We start from the raw sequence: 21,104 nt of genomic DNA, 5'->3' as shown, positions 1-21,104 counted from the left end.
AGATTATAGCCTATATCACAAAAACATGGGCTGAGAGGGACCTCTGGAGGTCCTTGATTTCAACCTCCTGCTCATAGCAGTGCTAAGTTGAATAAAATGGTCCAGGCCCTCGTTTACACAAGTTTTGAAAATCACAAAGAATAGAGATTCTGCAGCCCCTCTAAGCAATTTCTTTCTATTACGAAGAATATTTCCTTTGTAGCTGACAGCACTTTCCCTTATTGCCATTTCTGACTGTTGCTTCTCGTGCTTTTATGGTGCACGTCTGGAACAAGTCCAGCTTTGCAAACCCCCTTCAGGCATCAGAAGACAGCAGTTAGCTGTCCTCTTTTGAATGACAAATAAGTCTGATTCCCTCACCCTCTCTTTGTCTGTCGTATGTTCAGCCTCCTGATCATCTTGCTATTCCTTCACCAGATTTTTCCATTTTGAATTTATATCTTGCGTTGTCTGCGAGGCCCAAAACTGGTCTTGGGATTCCAGATATATTATTCTCAAGATGCTAAGCAAAAGAGTTAACCCCTTCCTTTGCCTGCTGGTTGTGCTGTTGCTAATTCAGCTGGATGTGTGATTAACCTCTACGGCTGCAAGGGCACTCTGCTGACTTATACTTAACTTCTACCTCAGCTTCTACAGAGCAGCAACACAGGCAGGCAATTCCCACCCTATTGCAATGGATGAAGTTATCCTTTCCCACATACGTTTTGTACGTTTTATTTGTATCAGATACAAGGAAGCTTCTGGTTTAGAAGAGTTAAGTAGATTTACAGTTAAGTTGCCATACTCTTTAAGAAAAAAGACAGTATCTCTATTTATTTATTTATTTATTTATTTATTTATTTATTTATTAAGATTTTGCACTTACCAGCATTACAAGTAGATCATACAGAGTTTGTTACGTATAAAGATGACCGTAGCAATTTGTACATTTTTTAACTAAACATACCCTCGAGTGTTTTTGTTCAAATGTTGTCTATAGTCAGATTCACATAAAGTCTTCCACTCCACCAGCCGTGGGATGCAAAGCAAGAGAAGCTTCATCCTTCTGCTGTGTTTCTTAGTGGATTCCTACCATGTAGCCTCCTAGACAGTATCAATAGAAAGTAGTAAAGTAGTGTCGACAGGGATTCATACTAATGTGATTGTTCAATAACTGAAGTAGGGATAAATAAATCTTCCATATGTGTTCTGGCTTTTATTGTTTTGTTTTTAAATATTTATCTGTATCTGTTCAATTCAGCACTGGATTTATTGTCATTGGTCTGTTAGCCTGGGGATTAGAAGACTGAGGAGGGATCTAATTAGTGTTTATAGGAATCTACAGGGAGGTGGGAGGTAAATGGATGAGGCCAGGCTCTTCTTGGTGGTGTGTAGTGATAGGACAAACAGCAGTGGCCTAAAATGTGAACATAGGGAGTTCCATAAAAGCATGCAAAAGAACTTATTTACGGGAAGGGTGATGGAGCACTGGAACAGGTTGCCCAGAGAGGATGTGGAGTCTCCTTCTATGGAGATATTCATGACCCATCTGGATGCCTACCTGTGCAACCCGTTATAGGGAACCTTGCCTTAGCAGGGAGGTTGGACTCAACAATCTCTTGAGGTCCTTTCCAACCTCAGCGATTCTGTGTATATTAACAGTGTCATTTATACTTTGAGAGTGTGTCAGCTGATGGATGAAAATAAAATCAGATTCCTTTAAATATGTGTTAGTATTTCAGACATCTTATTTAATATCAGATAAGGGCCTAATTCTATCCTGGTTATGATCTTGCTGAATGACAATTTCAGCAAGGTCACAAGAACTTCCTATGTGTTTGTGACTGTGGGGGACTGTTTTCATATAGTATATTAGTCCTGAAAGAAATAAGCGTTCTATTTACTTTTATATAATAGGCTTCAATTCTTCCAGTAAGTCTGTTTGAAAACTATTTATGGTATTAGTATGGAAATTATATATTGCACGCTAAATGGGAGTCTTGCAGCCGAGGACTATGACAGGCATCTCACTATTTTAACTATGGTAGCCCAGTTGAAAAACAACACAAAACACAGCTGGATGTAATTGTATTGAAAGACATACTTATTATGTTAATAGGGGCATGTGAATAAAATGAAACATTGTCCAGCAAAGCAAAGGTTTTCCAGCAAAGACTCTGAATCACTTTGGCAAGATGTTCAAATGAGGCAACCTTTTATTTTTGTTTGAATTGAAAATATGTTTGGTATTTATTCTTAAATACTGACAGATGAACTGTGGCAGCACCACAGAAACAAGAAAACTCATGTCAAGAATCAATTTAATAAATATTCTTTAATTGAGAATAAAGTATGAATTATGATCCTGAATCTTTTAGGTGCTGTAATTTGAATCACATAATGAAAACACTCTGTAGTGGTGACATATGTGCTGAGCCCCTGTTACCCTGACTTGTGATAGTACTGTGATAATGCCTTTCACTGCCTTCCCCTGCTCAGTGAAGCTTACTGATTTTCCTGCCTATATCATTCTGGTGCTGCTTCTGCTGTGCCACAGCAACATAACATCACCCCAAGAGGTTGTAAACAGCCAGCTTTCAGTAAGATTCTACCAGATGCTGTAGAAGTTCAGTATTGGATTGGCTTTCCTTCTAAACAGTGCAGGCATTGCCCTTCTTCCAATCCTACAAGTTCCCCAGAATTTCTTATTTTCATCGGTCTGCAGAACTTGTAAGTTACCTGGTCAAAGTGCTAGATCTGGTTATGCCAATTCATTGCTAGTGGACTTGAAATCTTTCAAAACAAGACGCCTCCGATGAGTTTTATGTTTTGTTTTGTTTTAAGACATGTTTTTAACAAACCATAACTGAAGACTAAAAAAAAACCTATAACAGTTTGTACCTTATGTAAGTGTGCCTGCTATTCAAATAGCTGCTTTCAGGGGCTGAAATACTGTTAAAAGCTCGAGTCTTCATGGCCAGCTGCTGCCATAATCCTGAAGTAGATGAAATGTTTTCTTTTTAACTTTGTATCTCAGTATACTGTCCTATGAAATTGCTTTCAGCCTTTAAATTGATTGTCATGCGGAATTTTGTACTTTTCAACCTATTGTTGAGTTTGAGAGTTACAAGCCATTCTGAGATTTAGTACTCAAATTAACTTCTGTTGCTAAATAGAAGAAATGCTACTGTGGTGAAAAAAATGTTGTTTGTTATATTTTATTTCTTTATTACATAATTAAAAGATGAAAATGTCTTTGGGTAGAGCTTTATTTCCCCTAAATAATACCAACCCAACTACAACAGTGTAGATATAATAGTGAGATGTGATTCTTGACAGTCTAATCATTGGTTAATCTAGCAACGCTCACAGAGTCAAAATATTGTTAAATCACTGTCCTTCCCTACTTTGGAAAGCCACCAGGTGAGCTGTTTCAGTGGTAATAACATTAGAAAATAGTGTGAAAGAATTTATTGCTAACAGATCTGCAGAGAAGAGCAGTGCTGAAGACAGTGTATTGATTGCTGTAGGAAAAAGAAATAAACCCACAACATTTCAAATGTACCCTGCAATGGACTTATACAATTCCTCTTATGTAACACAGATAATGTTAAATTTTATGGACATTATATTTTAATGGAAAAAAAATGTCTCAGAAAATGGGTTATTAATGCTCTGTGCAAATCCTACAGAATAAGAATGCATTTGCATGCAAATTCTGCAATAAAATAGTATTCCTGGTACATTACACAGATCCAGTCTTGATATTATCCCAGTACCTATGTATATTCTTTGTAATGAGGAACTGTTTATTCTTGAAATGTAATATGAATAAAATACATATCATTGTAATATTTACAGTTTAAAAAGTGTAATTTTTTAAAAATACTGCATTTAAAATCATTCAATTTAACTTATTTTAATTTTAAATTAAATTTAATTTAAAAGCTGTTATTTGAAATAGGTTTCTGGAGATAAAGTACCATTGTCCTGTTTAATGAAATGTATTTGTTTCTTGACTGTCAATATAAGAAAGATGTAAAAGTTTTTTTTCTGTGAAGATTTACACCTGCACCTTATCAAGCATTTTGCAGAATGATGAGGAGACATGTAGGTTGCTCTGAAAGTAATGTCTCCTATTTATTTCCATAGAAACTACAACGGATAAAAAGAGCACAATAACAATAATTATGTAGAGCAAATTCTCAGCTACAAAACACTGTTTTTCCATGTAATCACCACCATTAGCTATGCATTTTCACCAGCACTGAACAAGAGCTTGCTTGCCAACAGAGGTGAGCAACTGTTGCTGTTGCCAGTGCTGAAAAACACCACCTGCCACCTCACTGTGCTTACAACCACTGTTTGATCTCCATAAATGTTCAGCATGCATTGATGAAGATCCAAGAATGGCATTTTTTCTGTATGAAGGAATTCAGTGACGCATCTTTGCTTCATTTGTATTTCCACATCAGACTGCCCCTCTTCTGCTGTCTGTCACATGGCAACTATTTACATGTAATAGAATGTTGGTGGGAGGGTTCAACTTGGACTTGGTCAACTTGGTCATACCATCAACACCCACCTCTGATATCATGAGCCAACGTAATAAAACAGGAGGCATTACTTTTAGAGCAGTCCTGGTGATTTTGCCATTAGTGTGATAATAATTCCACTTTGGCAAGTAAATTCCAAATTCCACTAAAAGTAAAACAAGACAACCTATTTTCACTAACACGTGTACTCTCACTAGAGAATAGATTTTTTACTTCTCACTCCCAGTGGGATATCTAATCCCTTTAAAATCAATAGGTAAAACTCACCTGAGAGGATAACAATTTTTAGTTGCTTCCAGAAATGAATAAAAAATGGACTTCTACAGGGAGTTTAGTACTTAAAGAAAATTATGAAAGATGAATTAAAAGAAACTAGTTCTTTCCTTTCTTTTTCTTTGAATAGCCTGGATGTGTAAACACTACTGAAGTGGATATAAAAAAGTCTTCAAGAATGAGAAATCCACATAAAACAAGAAAGGTAAGTACTGCAATTATATAAGAAGCAGGAAATGGAGGTAATTTATTGCAAGAAGTTCTGTAGTTTATTAAAATATTTTTTATTACTGCTGCAAGGAATGAGTACATGAACATATTTTGTTACTTAATAAGGTCTTAAATTAATTACTATTTACGAATTTTCTAATACTAAGTAAATGCTGTCACATAAGAAAGTGTTTGGAGGAATACCCAGAGATTATGAAAATAATTTTTTTTTTTTGCTTATGTTATTCATGTTGTTCAGTAGTTTGAATAAATGAAAATGTTTATGTTATTAGTTAAGGAAAAATAAATGAAAAAATGCAGTGTAAACTATAACAGTAGTGCTTCTTGTGCTACCTTTAATGAAAAGGTTGCCTCTATTTTACAATTTTGCATCAAACAGATGTACAAAAACTGGACAAACTAAGCTTCATCTGCACTAGTATCCTGATACAAACTGTTTTTTGTTCTCTAGGGACATATAGGTGGAATGAAACAATATTTTCTATCGAATCCTCTTTATCATAATGTAGACTGAGTCCAACTTTAAGTTTGCCTTTTGGGGTATATTTTAGTGTCTTCAAAAGGAAACTATATTATTTTCCAACTGACTAGTTTTTCCCACTGACCTTATTCTAATAGCTGTCTTTCAGTGTCATCCTCCATGTTTGCTGTGTCATTAATATAGAGACAAAATACAAGTTGATGTTCAGTGACTTTAGGAAATTGTGTTTTTTTTGTACAATTTATTGATACATAGCAACAAACTTTTATGTGAGCACATGATTTATTTACAGCTTCTTTAGAAGCTGGTGATCTGGAATAAAGTCTTGAGCACTTTATCCCAGTTATGTACTGTGGGTTTATGTAGGAAATGTTGTTTAAAAGCAACTCTCATTGTTCCGTATTTTTTGCGTAGTCTGTCTATGGCTTACAAAATGACATCCGAAGTCACAGCCCTACTCACACACCAGTACCAGAGTCTAAGCCTCCTACAGAAGATGAACTACACCAAGAGGTTTGAAAAATAACTACAAGCATTTATTTTTAAATGAACTTTTTAGGAAAGTAGGTAGTAAACCAAAAATTGTCCTACATGGGAGGTATGTTCAGAGTAGATCTGTGAATTGCTTAGTAGACCTTTTCCTTGCACCATGTATATGGACTTAGGTATGTAATTTCTATTAAAATTAATGAGACAAAATGTGACATGCTTTATATCTCAGATGAAACAGTTGAAGGCAGTTAGAAACAGTCCAGTTGGTGGGTTCTTTGCATAGCTCAGCCCATTAGCTCCTTTAGTATTACACTCCTCAATCACTCTTCCTTTCACCACTTTGATTTGAGCTATGGGGGCACACTAACCTTTCATTGTGTGCATTTATGGGTTCACACATTTATCTGTTGTTAATATTTCATTAGTCTTTCCTGAGTCATTAGAAATGGGAGAAGGCAAATGTCTGAAGAGTTAGTAGCTTTCTTCAAAAATCTAAAAAAGGCTAATTGAATTTCTTTTGATGAACCTGTAGGGAAAAATGTTACATGTTACAATGGGTCTTTTTTCTTTCTTTTTTTTTTTCCTCTATATAATCTTTCTCTTTGATGGAATATTCCATTTATTTTAGAACTACACTGATGAAGTGTTGTTTTATTTCAGATATACTTCTTTTCTGTGCCCCAGGGTAAATTACAGCCCTAATAAAAAAGTTATGGAAATAGAGCCAAGCAATGAATTACTCATAACACTCTGCTTTCCTTTCTCACAGATTAAACACTGGCAAATGCAATTAGACAGACATCGATTAAAAATGTCAAAAGTTGCAGAGAGGTAAGTATATTGTCACATCTTCTGTTTTTTCAATTAGACTGATAACTATTTGGAAAATGTCAGCATGAAATAGCTTGAAAGAAAGAGAGGCAAGAGAACTCATGTCACAGAAATAACTGAAGAGAGTTTAAGTGTGAGGTATGATTTTTTTTTTCTGATAAAAGATGGCCCAGATATTCCTGATAAATTCAAGTCACTGTAGTGGCCTCTGACCAAGTGTTCTCAAGTTTCCCCTTGCATTGACAGGGAGGCTAACTAGAAATAGGTCTGGGGTTATAGTTTGATATTTCGAAAGGGTAATCACTGACAAAGCAAGGGATCTGATTGATAGAGCTTGCTGGGTGATGAGCTCTCAGCTTGAGCAACATGGCTCTGAGCTTACATCCAACAAGAGCACATAACACCAGCAGGAATCTCTTTCCAAGTTGGAAGAAAATATGCAAGTAAGGGGCTAAACACCAAACCATTCAAAAAGGCTCTTTAGAAAGTTCACCTTCAGTTTAGGTAAAGAAAATGTCTGCTGTATCTTACGGATCATGAAGTACATGGATAAAGTGAAAACTGCAGAAAGATTAAGCTGCATAAGATCAACTGAAGGAAATAAAACCAAACACGTCTTCATCCTATCATATAGGTGTGTCCACATGTGTTTGCTTATATATACATATTTATGTATTCACATGCATTGTGTTCTGCTTGCTGAACAGTAGTGATTATGGACTAAGTACACTGTAAGCAGTAAACAACAAGAAGTAATATTTTTCCTCACTTTTCAATGATTTTCAATAATTATTAGGCAAAAAGAAAGTGGGAATTAGAACATGGGAGACGTAAAGTAACAGAACACAACATAAAGAAGTTTTTGGTTTGTTCATGGGATTCAGACCTATTCATGAACCCTGAAGTTTTTTTGAAAAAAACAACTTTGTGGTTTTTGGGGATATTTTTGGACATATTAGGAAAGTTTGTAATTTATTTTATTTCAGCTCTTGGTAAGAAAGCCTCGAAGCACGCTCTTTCTTCAAGGATCCACAAGTTCAGTGTTAATGGAATCATTAATTTTTTTAAAGCATAGCAAACATATTTTAGCTTGAGCTTGTAGGTTGTTTTGGAATGTACACGTACCTGGTTACAGCGGTTTGGTTGAGGCACAGTAGCTTCATGACTGGATAACACAATAAGGTTTTCTCTCCTCCTGACATGACAAATGTTTGATGCTCTTGTTTTCCTAGTCTATTAGCTTATACAGAGCAGTATTTGGAATATGATCCTTTTCTTGTGCCCCCTGATCCCTCAAACCCTTGGATATCTGATGACACCACTTTCTGGGAGCTGGAGGCAAGGTATATATTTTTCCTTTGTCTTTTGGGTGAAGGGTGCTTAGCAGGCTTCTCTTGAAATGTGAAAGTTTCAGGCAGAAAGAGGCATTGAAGGAAAATACTGAAGCAAAAGTAAATGCAATATCCTTTTGGTCTTTCTAGCTTCAGAAGATGTGAAGAGCTATGGATTAATAAATCTATGTAAAGTTACTGTAACCAGTCTATAGGATTCCAGTGTGGGGAAAAAAAACATGACTTTTTGAAATCTGGTAACATTTGCTAGTTGGAAGTCCTTTTTCTTCTGCAAAAGTGAATGCATTTTATCTTCATCCTGTCTGAGCAATAACAGCCTGGTTACTCATTGCTGAACTTTGCACTGATGTGAGCAATCTGGAAAGTGAGAAATTTCTGGCTGAGCTCTAGGACTTTATCTGCTATATTCTGTACATAGAGCACTAAAACACTGAAGTATTGCTGATTGTGGGTTTTATTGCTTCCTTTCCTGTAGCAAAGAGCCAGGACAGCAGAGGGTGAAACGATGGGGATTTGGCATGGATGAAGCTTTGAAAGACCCTGTGGGAAGAGAGCAATTTCTCAAGTTTCTGGAGTCTGAATTCAGTTCAGAAAATTTAAGGTGAAATACTTTATGTTTTAGTAGCTCCTAAGATACTTCTTATTTTCTTATTAATATTTTTGGATGACATATTCTTTCTTGATTTCAATCCCATCAAAAGTTATCTTGTGTCTTATGCTTTGGAGTCAATTCATGTGGATTGCTGCCGGTTTTTATATTTAGGTTGAGACAAAAACTAATATAATTAGCAGAGACTCGCATGAAATGGTCTCCTATTCATATTCAACTTTTGGTCCAAATACCCACATAAAAGACTTTCTCTCAGCTCATTCTATTATACAGCATTAAAACACTGACCCACTTAAAACCTATTCAGTAGCTTTTATTATGTTTGTTTTTATGAAAAAAGTAAAGTTTTAAAGAAAATTTGTTAAAATAGATAAAGTATTTAGAAATAAAAGTTAAAACTTTCACTGTTGGTCCTGTTTATGTGGATTCTTGGTCTCTTGAAAAGCTCCACGAAGATCATATGGATCAGACACAGAAGTAATGTGATGTTCACCTTTCAAATTCCTTACTAATTGCAAAATGCAAACTTGTTTTTAGTGTATGAATCTTAAATCACACATGTATATAAGCAGTATTATTTCAAAAAGATTATTCAAAGTACTATTCCAAATATTTCAAGAGAAATATTCTTTGACTTAAAGAAATAGTATTCCATCCATTGGCTTTCAGCATATCTAGTATTGCTGTTCTGAGGAAGTCTTATGGTAGGGATTACTTCAGAGGAACCAATAGCAGTATTTCGACTGATGAGTCAGACTGTATATAGCACGTAAGCATGTATGCCACTATTTTCTCTATGTTCCATCTTGTCAAATGTCATCTGTACCACTTCTCATTCACCAATAGCATAAGGAATATAAAATCCTATTTACTTACATTACAAAACTTAGAAAATTCCTGAACCTCATTTTTGTGTGTGTGTGTGCCTGCACTTAGTCCTAAGCGGTGCAGTATAACCTTTCCTTTTCCTTTACATAGCATTAGAGTTACCTTTACATAGCATTTTACAAGAGGCATTTAGCACTTTGTGGCGTTGGTTCCTTAAATGCTCAGTAATTGCACAAACCTCCTTGTTGTTAATTTAGGATTAACTGCGGAATAACTAGAGATGGATTTCTCTAAGTTGCTGACCATGTTCATACTTTGAACTTTGCATCACAAGTATATATTGTGTACTCTATACCTTATATTTCCCAAATGACTTTTTTTGACTTTACCTCTCTGGAAATATAGCTCAAACATGGAAATATAGCCTGATTTCCATGCTGATAAGTTCATTAGTTACATATAAAGATTTTTTGTTAATTAACAAATCCAGTGATGAACTCAGCATGATACCTAAAGAGGGAAAAAATCATTTTTTCACTCACAAAACATCCTGGCAATTCCTTACGCAGAGCAGCTGTTCAAACATAAACCTATCCAGCCTGGTATGTACTGCAGTTTCAGTGTGTTTCTGTGATTCATTTGTCTCTCTGCCAACTACAGTGTTACCCACATAATCCCCAGCTCTTTTCTCTAATCCTATTTACAACACTAACCACAGGCAAACTGCAAGTGACTGATCCAGAAAAATACACTAGAGAAATTTGTTCAGAGCTGATTCCTTGACATGCCATCTTCTCTTCCATCTCTCTAGATTTTTACATTGGTATTATAAAATACCTAACAGCAGCAGTGAATATGAGCTTAAAGGCTTCATTGGGAAGAATCGGGCAGAGGATCAAATTCTTACTTTAAAGGGGCTTTCTGTGATATTAACTGAAAACTGTCTCACAAGCTCTGAATTATATTTATGCGTTCTCAAACTGGGGAAATCAATCCACAGTTAAGCTCAAACAGTAAAATCAGGTTACAAAGCATGAATTTGTAAGGCTCATTGTATATGAGAATAAAAATATTACAGGTCACACTAAGAGAAATTAACAGCATTTGGGGCATGGTGGTTTCAAGCGTTATTATTAGAAAAACCTTAAATTTAAAAGACTACCTGTTCGTTTGCTCAGTTATTAACCTCACTACAGCAATTTGTTTTTTCTTATTTTTGAATTTGACAGCCACCTTGAACAAAATGTTTATTTCCATTCACATCTTCCTACTGCAACAGTGTGAATTCAAGTCAGTAGCTAGATCTTATCCTTCTACAGTCATAATCAGTAAGTGCCATTAAACTCAAGGGAGGTAATACAGCTGGGACTGTGGATTCAAGTTACCCAGTACAGTACAAGAGATACTCAAACACTACAGATAATCTAATTGATTAGAATTCTTATACCTCACTTCAAAACAAATAATCACAAAAGCCCGAAATGTGAATCAGTTGTTAAGTCTACCATATACACCATTTGTATTCAAGTGTAATTGTCTAAGTAGTTAAATGTCCCAGTATTACTGTTTCATTGACTTGAACTGAGAGTGCCTAAACTGGCTGAGAACCTGAGTCTTAGAGGATATAGATTGCGTTTTGAGAAACAGAACAGGGATAAAGAAACTTGAGTCATGAGTTAAAACTAAGAACTGTGCAATCTGATCTAAATGTGTATGTCCTGATCTAAATGTGTATGTTTGGTGGCCCTGCTAGGCAGAGGGGTTGGAACTACATGATCCTTGAGGTCCCTTCCAACCCGGGTGATTCTGTGATTCTGTGAATCAAGGGGAATGCAATCAGAACTCACTTCTTTTTTTCTGTCCCTCTCTGTTGTTTTTCTTTCTTTGCCCATAAATTGGAATTAATAGTATTTCCCTCTCCAGGGGTGTTGTGAAGGGTAGCAAAGGAATGCTCCTTCTGAGGGAGATATTGAGTAAAACTGTAAGCCATCTCATGAATCTAGTTCTGCTTGATCATTTAGCAGTGAGCTCTTCAGAAAGCCTGATAAGGTTTATCAGCATGGCAGCTTAATTGCAGTGTGATTGAGTTTTACTAACAGCCAGAATGGATTCTTCATTCACCTAACATATCTACGAGTTGTAATCTCTCCTTATCATGCAGCTGTTTTGAATGCATCACTTTGCATACAGTTCACTACAAGAGAGCAAACAGCTGAAGTTTGGATAATTTATAAAAATTCCCACTGCGTATTACAAACATGGTGACCAATATTCAGAATTCATGAGATTTCAGTTTTGGCATGATCCAGTGCTACTGAGTTCAGTTGCAAGGCAGTTCAAGCATGGGAAAGGAGATTTTCAAAGAGTAACCTAGTGAAATGAATCTTACGGAAACATGGCACCTGGAAACTGAATTTCTTCACCTCTGTAGAAAATTTCCATTCCTCTCCCTACCCTTCTTTTGTCTTCATGCTGCAGAATTTTTTGGAAAAATAGCATTCGTGTGAACTGTACGTTTGCTCCTACGTGGTTGTTTTGTAGGATTTACCAACGATTGGAAGATCTAAATAATTTCAGTGCTGCCAATCTGAAAACCTGTCACAGTCTATGATGCAGTACTGCAGTAGGGGTGATCTCCAAAGTTGCAAAAGCCTCACAGGTTAATGAATGGAGGACAGTGACAGAGCGTCTTCCCTGATACACAGAAGCAAAAGCCACTGGACCTGTTGCCCTTTCCTTTGACCCTCATTTACTATCTTCCATATTGAATGAACTAGTTAAGGAAAAGAGGCACTGAGTTCTGTCTGTTCAGAGAAAGGAAAGGGACTGAGAAATCAGTTAAATTAAGTTTTCTTTAAGTGTTTTCTCCTGATGAAGTTGGATGTGCTCAGACCTCTGCAAGCTGAGATTGTGTGAAATTTTTATCATGGACTCCTAAATTGCTGTAAAAATGTTCTACACTGGAAATAGAGGCTGTGATTATGTCCTATAAAATAAATGAATTAAAAAGTATTACCAAAATGTGTAATTTTTGCCCACAAATTGTTTCAGTCATAGTGCTTAATTTTATGTTTTATTTACTCCAGGGTACTGGTAATTTTTTTAATTACAGCATGACAGTACTTTTCTAGAGCACTAGGGGGAAAATGGTGCAAGAAGCAAAGTTCTTTTTCTTAATCCAGCTTGTTTCTTCTTTTGTCGTTCTTTGTTTTTGATGATCAGTCTTCACTAACAGGGAAGTTATAAAGGTATGATGAACAATCAACTGTACTTGATAGTGTAGCAAATCTGAACAGAAGCACTGGTAGCTACTTTCTTTGAGGTACTGCTAGTGTTTATAACTCATACCGTTGATTATGAGACCTTGTTCTAAGTGCTAATGTGGCCAAAATGTAATCTTTGAGGCTGAAATTACCTGTGCTTTACTTCTGTTTCAGTCAGAAGTGTAAACTCCCAAGTCCCCAAAATATTGTAATTTCTGCAGATCAGAAGACACTAGTTGCCAGATTTAATTCCCTCCCATTTTTTTGAAGAACTCTTGTGCTACTATATTTGAAGTTTGAAGTTGTATTTGGCAAGCAGGTGGTTTCTAGGAGTCAAAAAGTAATCTTTCATGCAGCCAGAAAAAAATGCTAGCTGTTTTTCTCAATGCAATTTGTTAATGTCTTGCTGAAAGTGCTGAGGTCTGTCTCTGACCTGTTGTGACACATACATGGGTTGCAAAGCCCATGGAAAACCCACCTTGCTTTCTCAGTGTTGCTTAATTCTCGCACATTTGTTGAGAATCACTGCAGCTTTTTTCCTCTGTCTGTGTTTTTATGTTGCTATGTGCTAAATATAACTGATTAGCTTAATCTGGGATCTGCTGTTGGCTGCCTCAGTCATTTAGGTCAGTTAATGGGACAGAAGCTGGGATGCAGCTGTGCTATTTATCTGGCTCGGCCACCCACACTTTGAAAGTTTTCCAGCTGGAGGACGTAAGCCCCAGATGTCTTTCAACATGTGTCCTATCATGTTATGTGGCTGGAGGTACAATTCTCATGCTACACACTCTCACTCAGCCATACATCTGGCTTGTGACCCAGTATGACACAGCCTAAATGCTGGGATGAGCAAAGCAGCAAGGTTTATACCCTGACCCTCAGACTGTCTATTCAAATGGTACTGAGCATCCTCTAGCAAGGGTCTCCATGACTGAAGCTAACCTACATGAACAGGATTTTCAAGTTTCATTCAAGGAAAGAAACAAAGCTCTAGTTCCTTCTGTGAAATGTAGAACCAAGTCTGTGCATAGATTTGTCCAGAAAATGCACTTGGAATTCCCTCTATCCTCTCTTCCCCTTTCGTGTATTTACTGTTGCAGACATACCCTTTGCTACTGGAGTTTTACCTTGCTCTAATCACAGCCCGCAAGGCAGAGGTATAAAAGCAGACAGGTGCATCTTTATGAGGCCTCTGCTGAGATCTTGCAGAATCCATTTCCACTTCCTTCAATAATCTGTGCTTTTGATAGCCATGTGATACTCAGAAATGTTATTTTAGAAAATGCAAGAGGTAGCAGCCTCATTTTTGGCTTTTCCTAATTTTGCATATTTGACTTTAACTCTTATGTGGGAGGAGGGTAAGCCTTTTTTCTTAAACATAGATTAAGAAATTGAAAAGTAGATTAAATTAGTGAACTTGGTTTTGGCTGTGAATAAGCTTCTTAGATGGAGCATGCTGCAGAAATCAGCATTTTCTTCATGCTTTTAAAGTGTTTTCTATATTTAGAGCCTTGTATTTCCAATAGAGCTTTTAAATGCTAATGTTAGAAGGGTGGGATAAAATTAATTTATTGAAAATCTGATGTTGAGCCTCTAAGAATGTATCTATGCAACCTTGCTGTTCCATACTGGAAGCTTCTTGTTTACTCAAAGAAGTCCAATTTATCTCCCATCTGTTTTCCCATAATTGAATATAACCTACTGTATGGAAACAGTTCACTTGAGAAAGAAAATAGCATCCTAAGGCATACTTGTAGTGACTTCCAGAGATACTGGCAGTCATATAAAGGAACAGACAAGAATGTGACAGCTTTGAGCTAGATACTCAGGCTGTCTGCAGGGTGATAGAAAATGTATGTTTACAAAGAACATCCTTCTCTTTCATTTTTCTGTTCCTTACCTGACTTTGATACACATGAGTAATCAGTCAGTCCCAGAAGATGCATATAAAGGGGTTGGCGCTGCAGGATATGCACTTTTAGATGCAAATATTAAAAGTAGCTTAAGGAAACCAAAGTAGGTTGCCCAAATTTGACAGAGTGAACTGAGTTAAAGTTTCTGAGCTGTGCCGTTTTAAAACTTGAGTTATGAGGCCTTTATACATACTGCATTGCCGTCAGATTCCCAGAATATATCTGTGGGCTTTGTGCAGAACTGTTTTCAATTCATATTGCAGATCACACAGATAAGTGGTTCTACTCAGAATATTTGAAACTAAAGTTTTTTTCTGTGTTGGCACAGACTCTGTGACCTTGGAGAAAACACTGTACATTATTAATGTATTTGCGAAACTGGGACAATATTACTTCTTTATCTCTTGGAGAATTTTATGGGATTAACAGGCTGAGAGGCTGTGTGTAAATACCATGCAACTGGAAGGTGCAGAAGTGCCTAAAATAGTCAGCTCGGTATTGTGACACTGACTCTAGTGGCTTGGAAACCATGAGCACGGGCTCCTTCCATCCAGCACACTATAAAGCAGTTTTGAAACAGAACTGAAGGATTAATTGCTGCCCAGAAGGTAAATTATCTCAACTGAAGAATGTGTCATAATAGGAATACTCTAAGTTTTTCTTTAAAGTGCTTTACTGTCTCTTATGATTTGTTGCAGTAACTATAATATCACTTGGACTTAGTGTGGTATTATTTCATTTACCTGAACACCCATCCACAATTCCTCTCTCCAACCATTCACTCTTGGACAAAGCTAGGAGATTTCAGTTTGATTTTATGTTTTAAGCAGGATTGAACCACATTTTAAAGGTCCACCTAAATTAGCTGTCAGCCTTGTAAAAATCTGACTTGTTTCACACACATCAGCCGACCTGTTTCATAGAGCCAACCATATCAAAACAATACTGAAAAGTTGTATCTTTTGCAGTGGTTGCATATGTAACATGATAAAAATCATACTTTAATTGGGCTCTCTGAGGAAAAAAGAACACAACTGTGTAAGGGTTCTGTAGTGTACATAAGCATGACATCCTGATTTAATTTAATTGAATTTTGTGCAGTGAGAGTTCTAATAGCTGTAAGAGAGGTAACAATTAAGAGCTCCTAATAGGAAATAACAACAGATTAACAAAGTTCATAGCTAGCTGGCTGTGATCACAGCTCGATCAAGCTCATTCTAGTGATCCTTCTCTAGAATGAGAAGGATGACTGTCACTGTGGTTGCATGATGCTGGTTTGCTCTGCAGCAGCAGGAGAATGGGTGCTTCTGTTCAATGCTGCAGTTAAAAAAAAAAAAGTTTAGAAATGCAATACTGAACAAATAAATGAAATTATAGAAATGCTTTTCTTTTATATACATAATTTATGGAGTAAAAGTAGGAAAACTGTCAATACAGTTATTTGGCTGATAGCTTAGCAGGACTTAGATTTACATAGATATCAGGAGCATGAGTTCTTATTAGCTTCTGAAGGAATGTCAAAAAGCAATAGGTTTATAAGTGATGTAAGACCTTGTGACTCAGGTGAAATGAAATCTCAGTTTAATTCCAGTTAAATGAAAACCTCCTAAGAAAGCTACACATACATAAGAAATGAAGCATTTCTCACCTCTCTTGTCTAGGCTTGTAATTGCTTTTTATGGCAGTTGGATTGCCTGACATGGCACCAGTCTTGATCCCAGAATAAATTGATAGATTTTACCTATTTTCACACGTTTTATATGAAACCTGTAGTTACCTTACTCTTTTTTTTTAAGAGCAGAGAAAACTATCACCATTTCATTAGTGATTATATTGAGCTGGAAGTCAAGATGATGTGTTGTGCCATAGGTTCTGGTTAGCAGTAGAAGACCTGAAGAAGAGGCCTATCCGTGAAGTTCCTGCTCGTGTCCAAGAAATCTGGCAAGAATTTCTTGCTCCAGGTGCACCCAGTGCCATCAATCTAGATTCAAAAAGTTATGACAAAACCACGCAGAATGTAAAAGACCCTGGAAGATACACATTTGAAGATGCTCAGGTCAGTTTGCAATTCTTTTTATGGAAATCTGAAACAGAATATTGGCTACTGAGATGCATATGCATAAAATAAGATATATTTGAGAATTAAACAGTAATGTTCTGTGTTCCAAACCGATATTTTGGAATTAAAATGTGTAACATTTATTTGCATCTGGATGCTTCAAGCTCAAAAAAGGGATAGGTTAGATATAAGGAAGAAAGTCTTTTACAGTTAAGATGGTGAGGCACTAGAACAGGTTGCCCAGTGATGTGGTTAATGCTCCATCCCTGGACGCTTTCAAGGTGAGGCTGGATCAGGCCCTGGGCCACCTGATCCAGCTGTGCATGTCCCTGTTCATTGCAGGGGAGTTAGACTAGATGGCCTTTAAAGGTCCCTTTGAACTCTAAGGATTCTATGAGTCTATGATTCTATGATTAATTCTGTTGATGAAACTTCTGTATCTGGAGTCTTCAACTAGGTTTGGTATGCATCAATTTCTAGTTCTCAAGATCTGCCTGTGAAGGACTTCCCTTGATACATACTCAGTGTCTTTTCTCTCAGTGCTCATCCAAAACTGCTGCTGTCATTTATAATAGTGAGGCTTCTCATCACGAAGAAAATCTGACTCATGAGAAAAAAACTTGATAGTGGCTTATGCAGAAATATCATATTCCATGGATGTTGTATTAAATTATCATCTACAGAACATCCTAAGGATGTATTCTTTGATAAGCAGTATAATAGGAGTAAAGAACAGTCTGTAAATGTCTTATCTGGCTTTTGGGGATTTGACTTAGTACATTTTTGAATACCATAATCAAAAGATACTTTCAATCAGAGCTAGGTTAAGAAGATGCTTACTTTTTGGGATGGGAGCATAAGTTAAAACAAAGCAGTAAAATACAAGTTTCTGTTTTCCTCAGGGGAAAAAAATAAAACTGAAAAACAAAAATCCCCCCCACCTGCCAAAAAAACAAAAAACTCAAAAACAAAAAACCCAAGCACCTAAATAGTAAATGAAATTTCATTTGACTCATAGCTTAATATTTTATACTTGAAGACTTCTGAGAAATACAACAGAAATAACTTGTTTCACAATAAAAGCTGTAGAACTACTCCTGCCCTCCCTTTTTCATAAGCAGCCTAGTGATGAAAATTTAATTATTAATACAAAGTGAAATGGTGTCAAAAGGAGAGATTGAGATCATATCCCTACAGAATTTTCTACAGCTTGATTATTAGGACATCAACTTGGAAGCCAGGAGATACTGTTCTAAGACCCTCAAAGCAGAAAGGAAATTGAATCTGACAATCTTTCTACTTTTTGGGAAAGTGCCTCTGCTCTAAGTAGGAAGACAAATAATTATACCAATATAAAAAGAAAGAAAATTTGTGTGCTCTCATATTGCTGTTATAATAGCAACCTATGATGAAACAATAATATTGTCATTAAACACTATATCATTCATAGTGATTTTAATAAGCCAAACAAGTGGGTGTTGCTTACATATACTGAGCCACTGGAGATTTAGGAATTTAGCATACAGCAAAAACAAGTTGCACAAATAAAAGCTCTAGCAAGTTCAGAGGTTGAAAGGAAAATACTTTTTTGCAATTGAGTCACAAAACGAAAATTTAATTCCTTGCCAGCGTCCAATTTTTGTTTCATAAAAATAAGTGTAAAGTTTCAACGTAATTTTAGTTCCAGATTTACTTCTTTTTTTTTTTTTTTTTTTTTTTTTTTTTCCTTTTTTCTCCCCTTCAGTTTCTGAAAGAGGTAAAGTATGCTGTCCATATGCAATAAAGGATTTTTTCCTGCATTCAGGCTTCTATGTATTTGATGCAGTTCAGCATACAGCTCGAGCCAGGAAGGATCCATTTTGCAGAGTAAAAGGGGCAAGCCCAACTCCAGCTTGATGCTTTAGCACCTCTCGTATTTGTGCCCCACCTGCAGTGGCAGAGTTCTGTCAGTAGTGGGGCTCTGCCTCTTGGGAAAGGGACCACTAACAACTCATTTTTGGCAGACATCAAGTCATTTAATTGTGCTTTAAAATGCTTTGAAAAGCATTTCTGGACTTGAAAGATGGTACTGTGGGATTCCATATCAAATGAGAGTGACACAAAAGTAAAAATAGACCAATTGTGCTAAATAATATCCATCCTCAATTTCCGACTTATTGTACACTAACAATATTAATGCAACCTAATTTAGTCTTTTTTTTATAGATTTTTGCACAGATATAGCATTTTAATGCCCATCATCAGTGGTATGTACGTCAGTACCAGGGTCCCTTCTGCTCTCAGTTGCCTGAATCAGCTGCTCTTGTATAAACTGAATGGAATTAAAACTCCCCAAATGAACAAGCCTGAGTTCTGACTGTATGCCAGAACTTCTTGGCTTAGTGTGGGAAGCACAATGAAAGGCACTTAGAATCATTCTCTAGAGTTTCTAACAAATCAAAGATAAAAAAAAATAAGCTTTAATTTTACATCACTATAATTTTAATTTGGTGGGTTTTTTTCTATTCATTAATTGCATGCAGTACCAACCTCAAAAACAGTATTTACTGTAGAGTTTATTGTTTCCTGTTTGCTCTGCTAAAGTTTCCTGTGGTAGAAGGTAGGGCTTAAGTGAAAAAGAAAATGGAAACAGCTAACACAGTGCAGAACATTTCTTAAAATACTTTTGTGAGAATATTTCCTGTTCAGATCGCTTTTTCTGAAAATTCCTCTTCTAACATTATAACTGGAATGAGATTATAAAATGTTTTACGGTGTAGATTTTTAGTGAGGTTTTTTTTTTCCATTTGTTTCCTTGTTTATTTTGATTAATTTATTTTAAAGTGATGAGAATGTTGAGAAGAAAAGCTCTATAAACTGCCTGTGTCACTTCTTTCTCCATTAGTGCTATCAAATTTTTATATGTCTCTGAAGAATAAATATCTTGAAAATTCGATTAGCCTGGAATTGTTTTTCAGTTTGCATGTGCATTTTCCTTTTTATATTATCAGCTGGGTAGCAGAATAAACATCTCTCAAATAATGCTTCCAAGAGGAGCCAAGGGACACCCTCTCTAGGTTAAGCACTTATCTGTAGTGCTAAATTAGAAACCTACCACCTTTTCAAGCATATCAAGTCAGAAAAGCATCTCCAGAAACGAGCTGAGAAAATCTGATGGGAAAGGATTTGAGTTAAGCAATGTGGTCGCTTAACTGAACTGACTGATGTAAGGAAGGTTTCAAACTGGGCTTTAAGATAGAACCAAGTTATAAATTCTCAGAAAAAATAATTCTGTAAGAAAATAGGGACTGTAAGTTTAAGGAAGGTGTGCTATATCCTTTATATGTAACAAATAAGTGGAATTTCTGGTTTAATGAAGGAAAGCAACTCATCTTCAGCTGAGGAACTGCAACCTCAGCTAACCTTACCTCATAACACTGCCTATTCTATGTAGTGGTAGCTGGCTAAAGATATACAACTGCCTCCTGTTTTACCTATATGTTCTTTTGTGGGAGTAACAACACTTTCTTTTCCTTTCAGGAGCACATTTACAAACTGATGAAAAGTGATTCTTACCCTCGTTTTATACGATCCAGTGCCTACCAGGAGCTGCTACAGGCCAAGAAAAAGGTATTGGTCCATCTTGCCTTTGTCTTGCCACTGTGCAAAGCGGTGGTTATGTTTGCAACAATACTCAGTCTTCTCTCCCCTGTGCCAGTGCAACTGGATATCTGGTAGGTGACCAACTTGGCGTATTTGGAGGGTCACATATACACAGGAATTCAATATACATATATGTGTATATATCTGCATGTGGGCATGTTGCAGTAACTTATTCTAGCAAAACGTATTTTTATTTTTACATCCCATATTGTACTGTTTTCTCTGTTATGAAGCACCTTAAATTGCAAAGTGCTTTACAAATTCATTAAAAAATAAAATAAAATCCCAGAAGAATAGTCTTTCATGTTTGCAAGTTTGCTTATGTAATAACTGTTGTTCTCTTTATTCCACCTGTAAAATTGACAGAATGTGTTTAGAAACAGTCTCACTCATATGAATAACTTCTGATTCCAACTATAAAAATAGGGGCTTCCTAATCCTATTTCTTTCCCTATTATTACATGAATAGTTTCAAACAGATCAGAAATATGAATTGAAAGACTGATCATGTCACACTTGTACAATCAGAGGCTCATGTATTGGCATGTAATGTTTGCTTAGAGAAGCCCACATTCGGAATTGACTCCTGAAAAG

General features: G+C 36.3%; 1 protein-coding gene across 1 annotated transcript in view; it reads left to right on the top strand.

Moving 5' to 3' along the window:
• RGS7 (regulator of G protein signaling 7) overlaps nt 1-21,104 on the top strand; it is a 116,421-nt gene that overhangs the window by 85,813 nt on the left and 9,504 nt on the right. Inside the window, exons 8-14 of the mRNA XM_042881893.1 lie at nt 4,939-5,013; nt 5,935-6,033; nt 6,782-6,843; nt 8,076-8,186; nt 8,671-8,796; nt 16,679-16,865; nt 20,388-20,477. Coding sequence (XP_042737827.1) covers nt 4,939-5,013; nt 5,935-6,033; nt 6,782-6,843; nt 8,076-8,186; nt 8,671-8,796; nt 16,679-16,865; nt 20,388-20,477 — 750 coding nt within the window. The remainder of the gene's footprint in view (nt 1-4,938; nt 5,014-5,934; nt 6,034-6,781; nt 6,844-8,075; nt 8,187-8,670; nt 8,797-16,678; nt 16,866-20,387; nt 20,478-21,104) is intronic.

This window comes from Lagopus leucura, unplaced genomic scaffold, assembly GCF_019238085.1.
Source record: "Lagopus leucura isolate 7727_CA_CO unplaced genomic scaffold, USGS_WTPT01 Super-Scaffold_73, whole genome shotgun sequence".
NCBI classification, from domain to species: domain Eukaryota; kingdom Metazoa; phylum Chordata; class Aves; order Galliformes; family Phasianidae; genus Lagopus; species Lagopus leucura.
The sequence above is the reverse complement of the archived record's forward strand: the minus strand, read 5'-3'. Positions and strand labels throughout refer to the sequence as shown.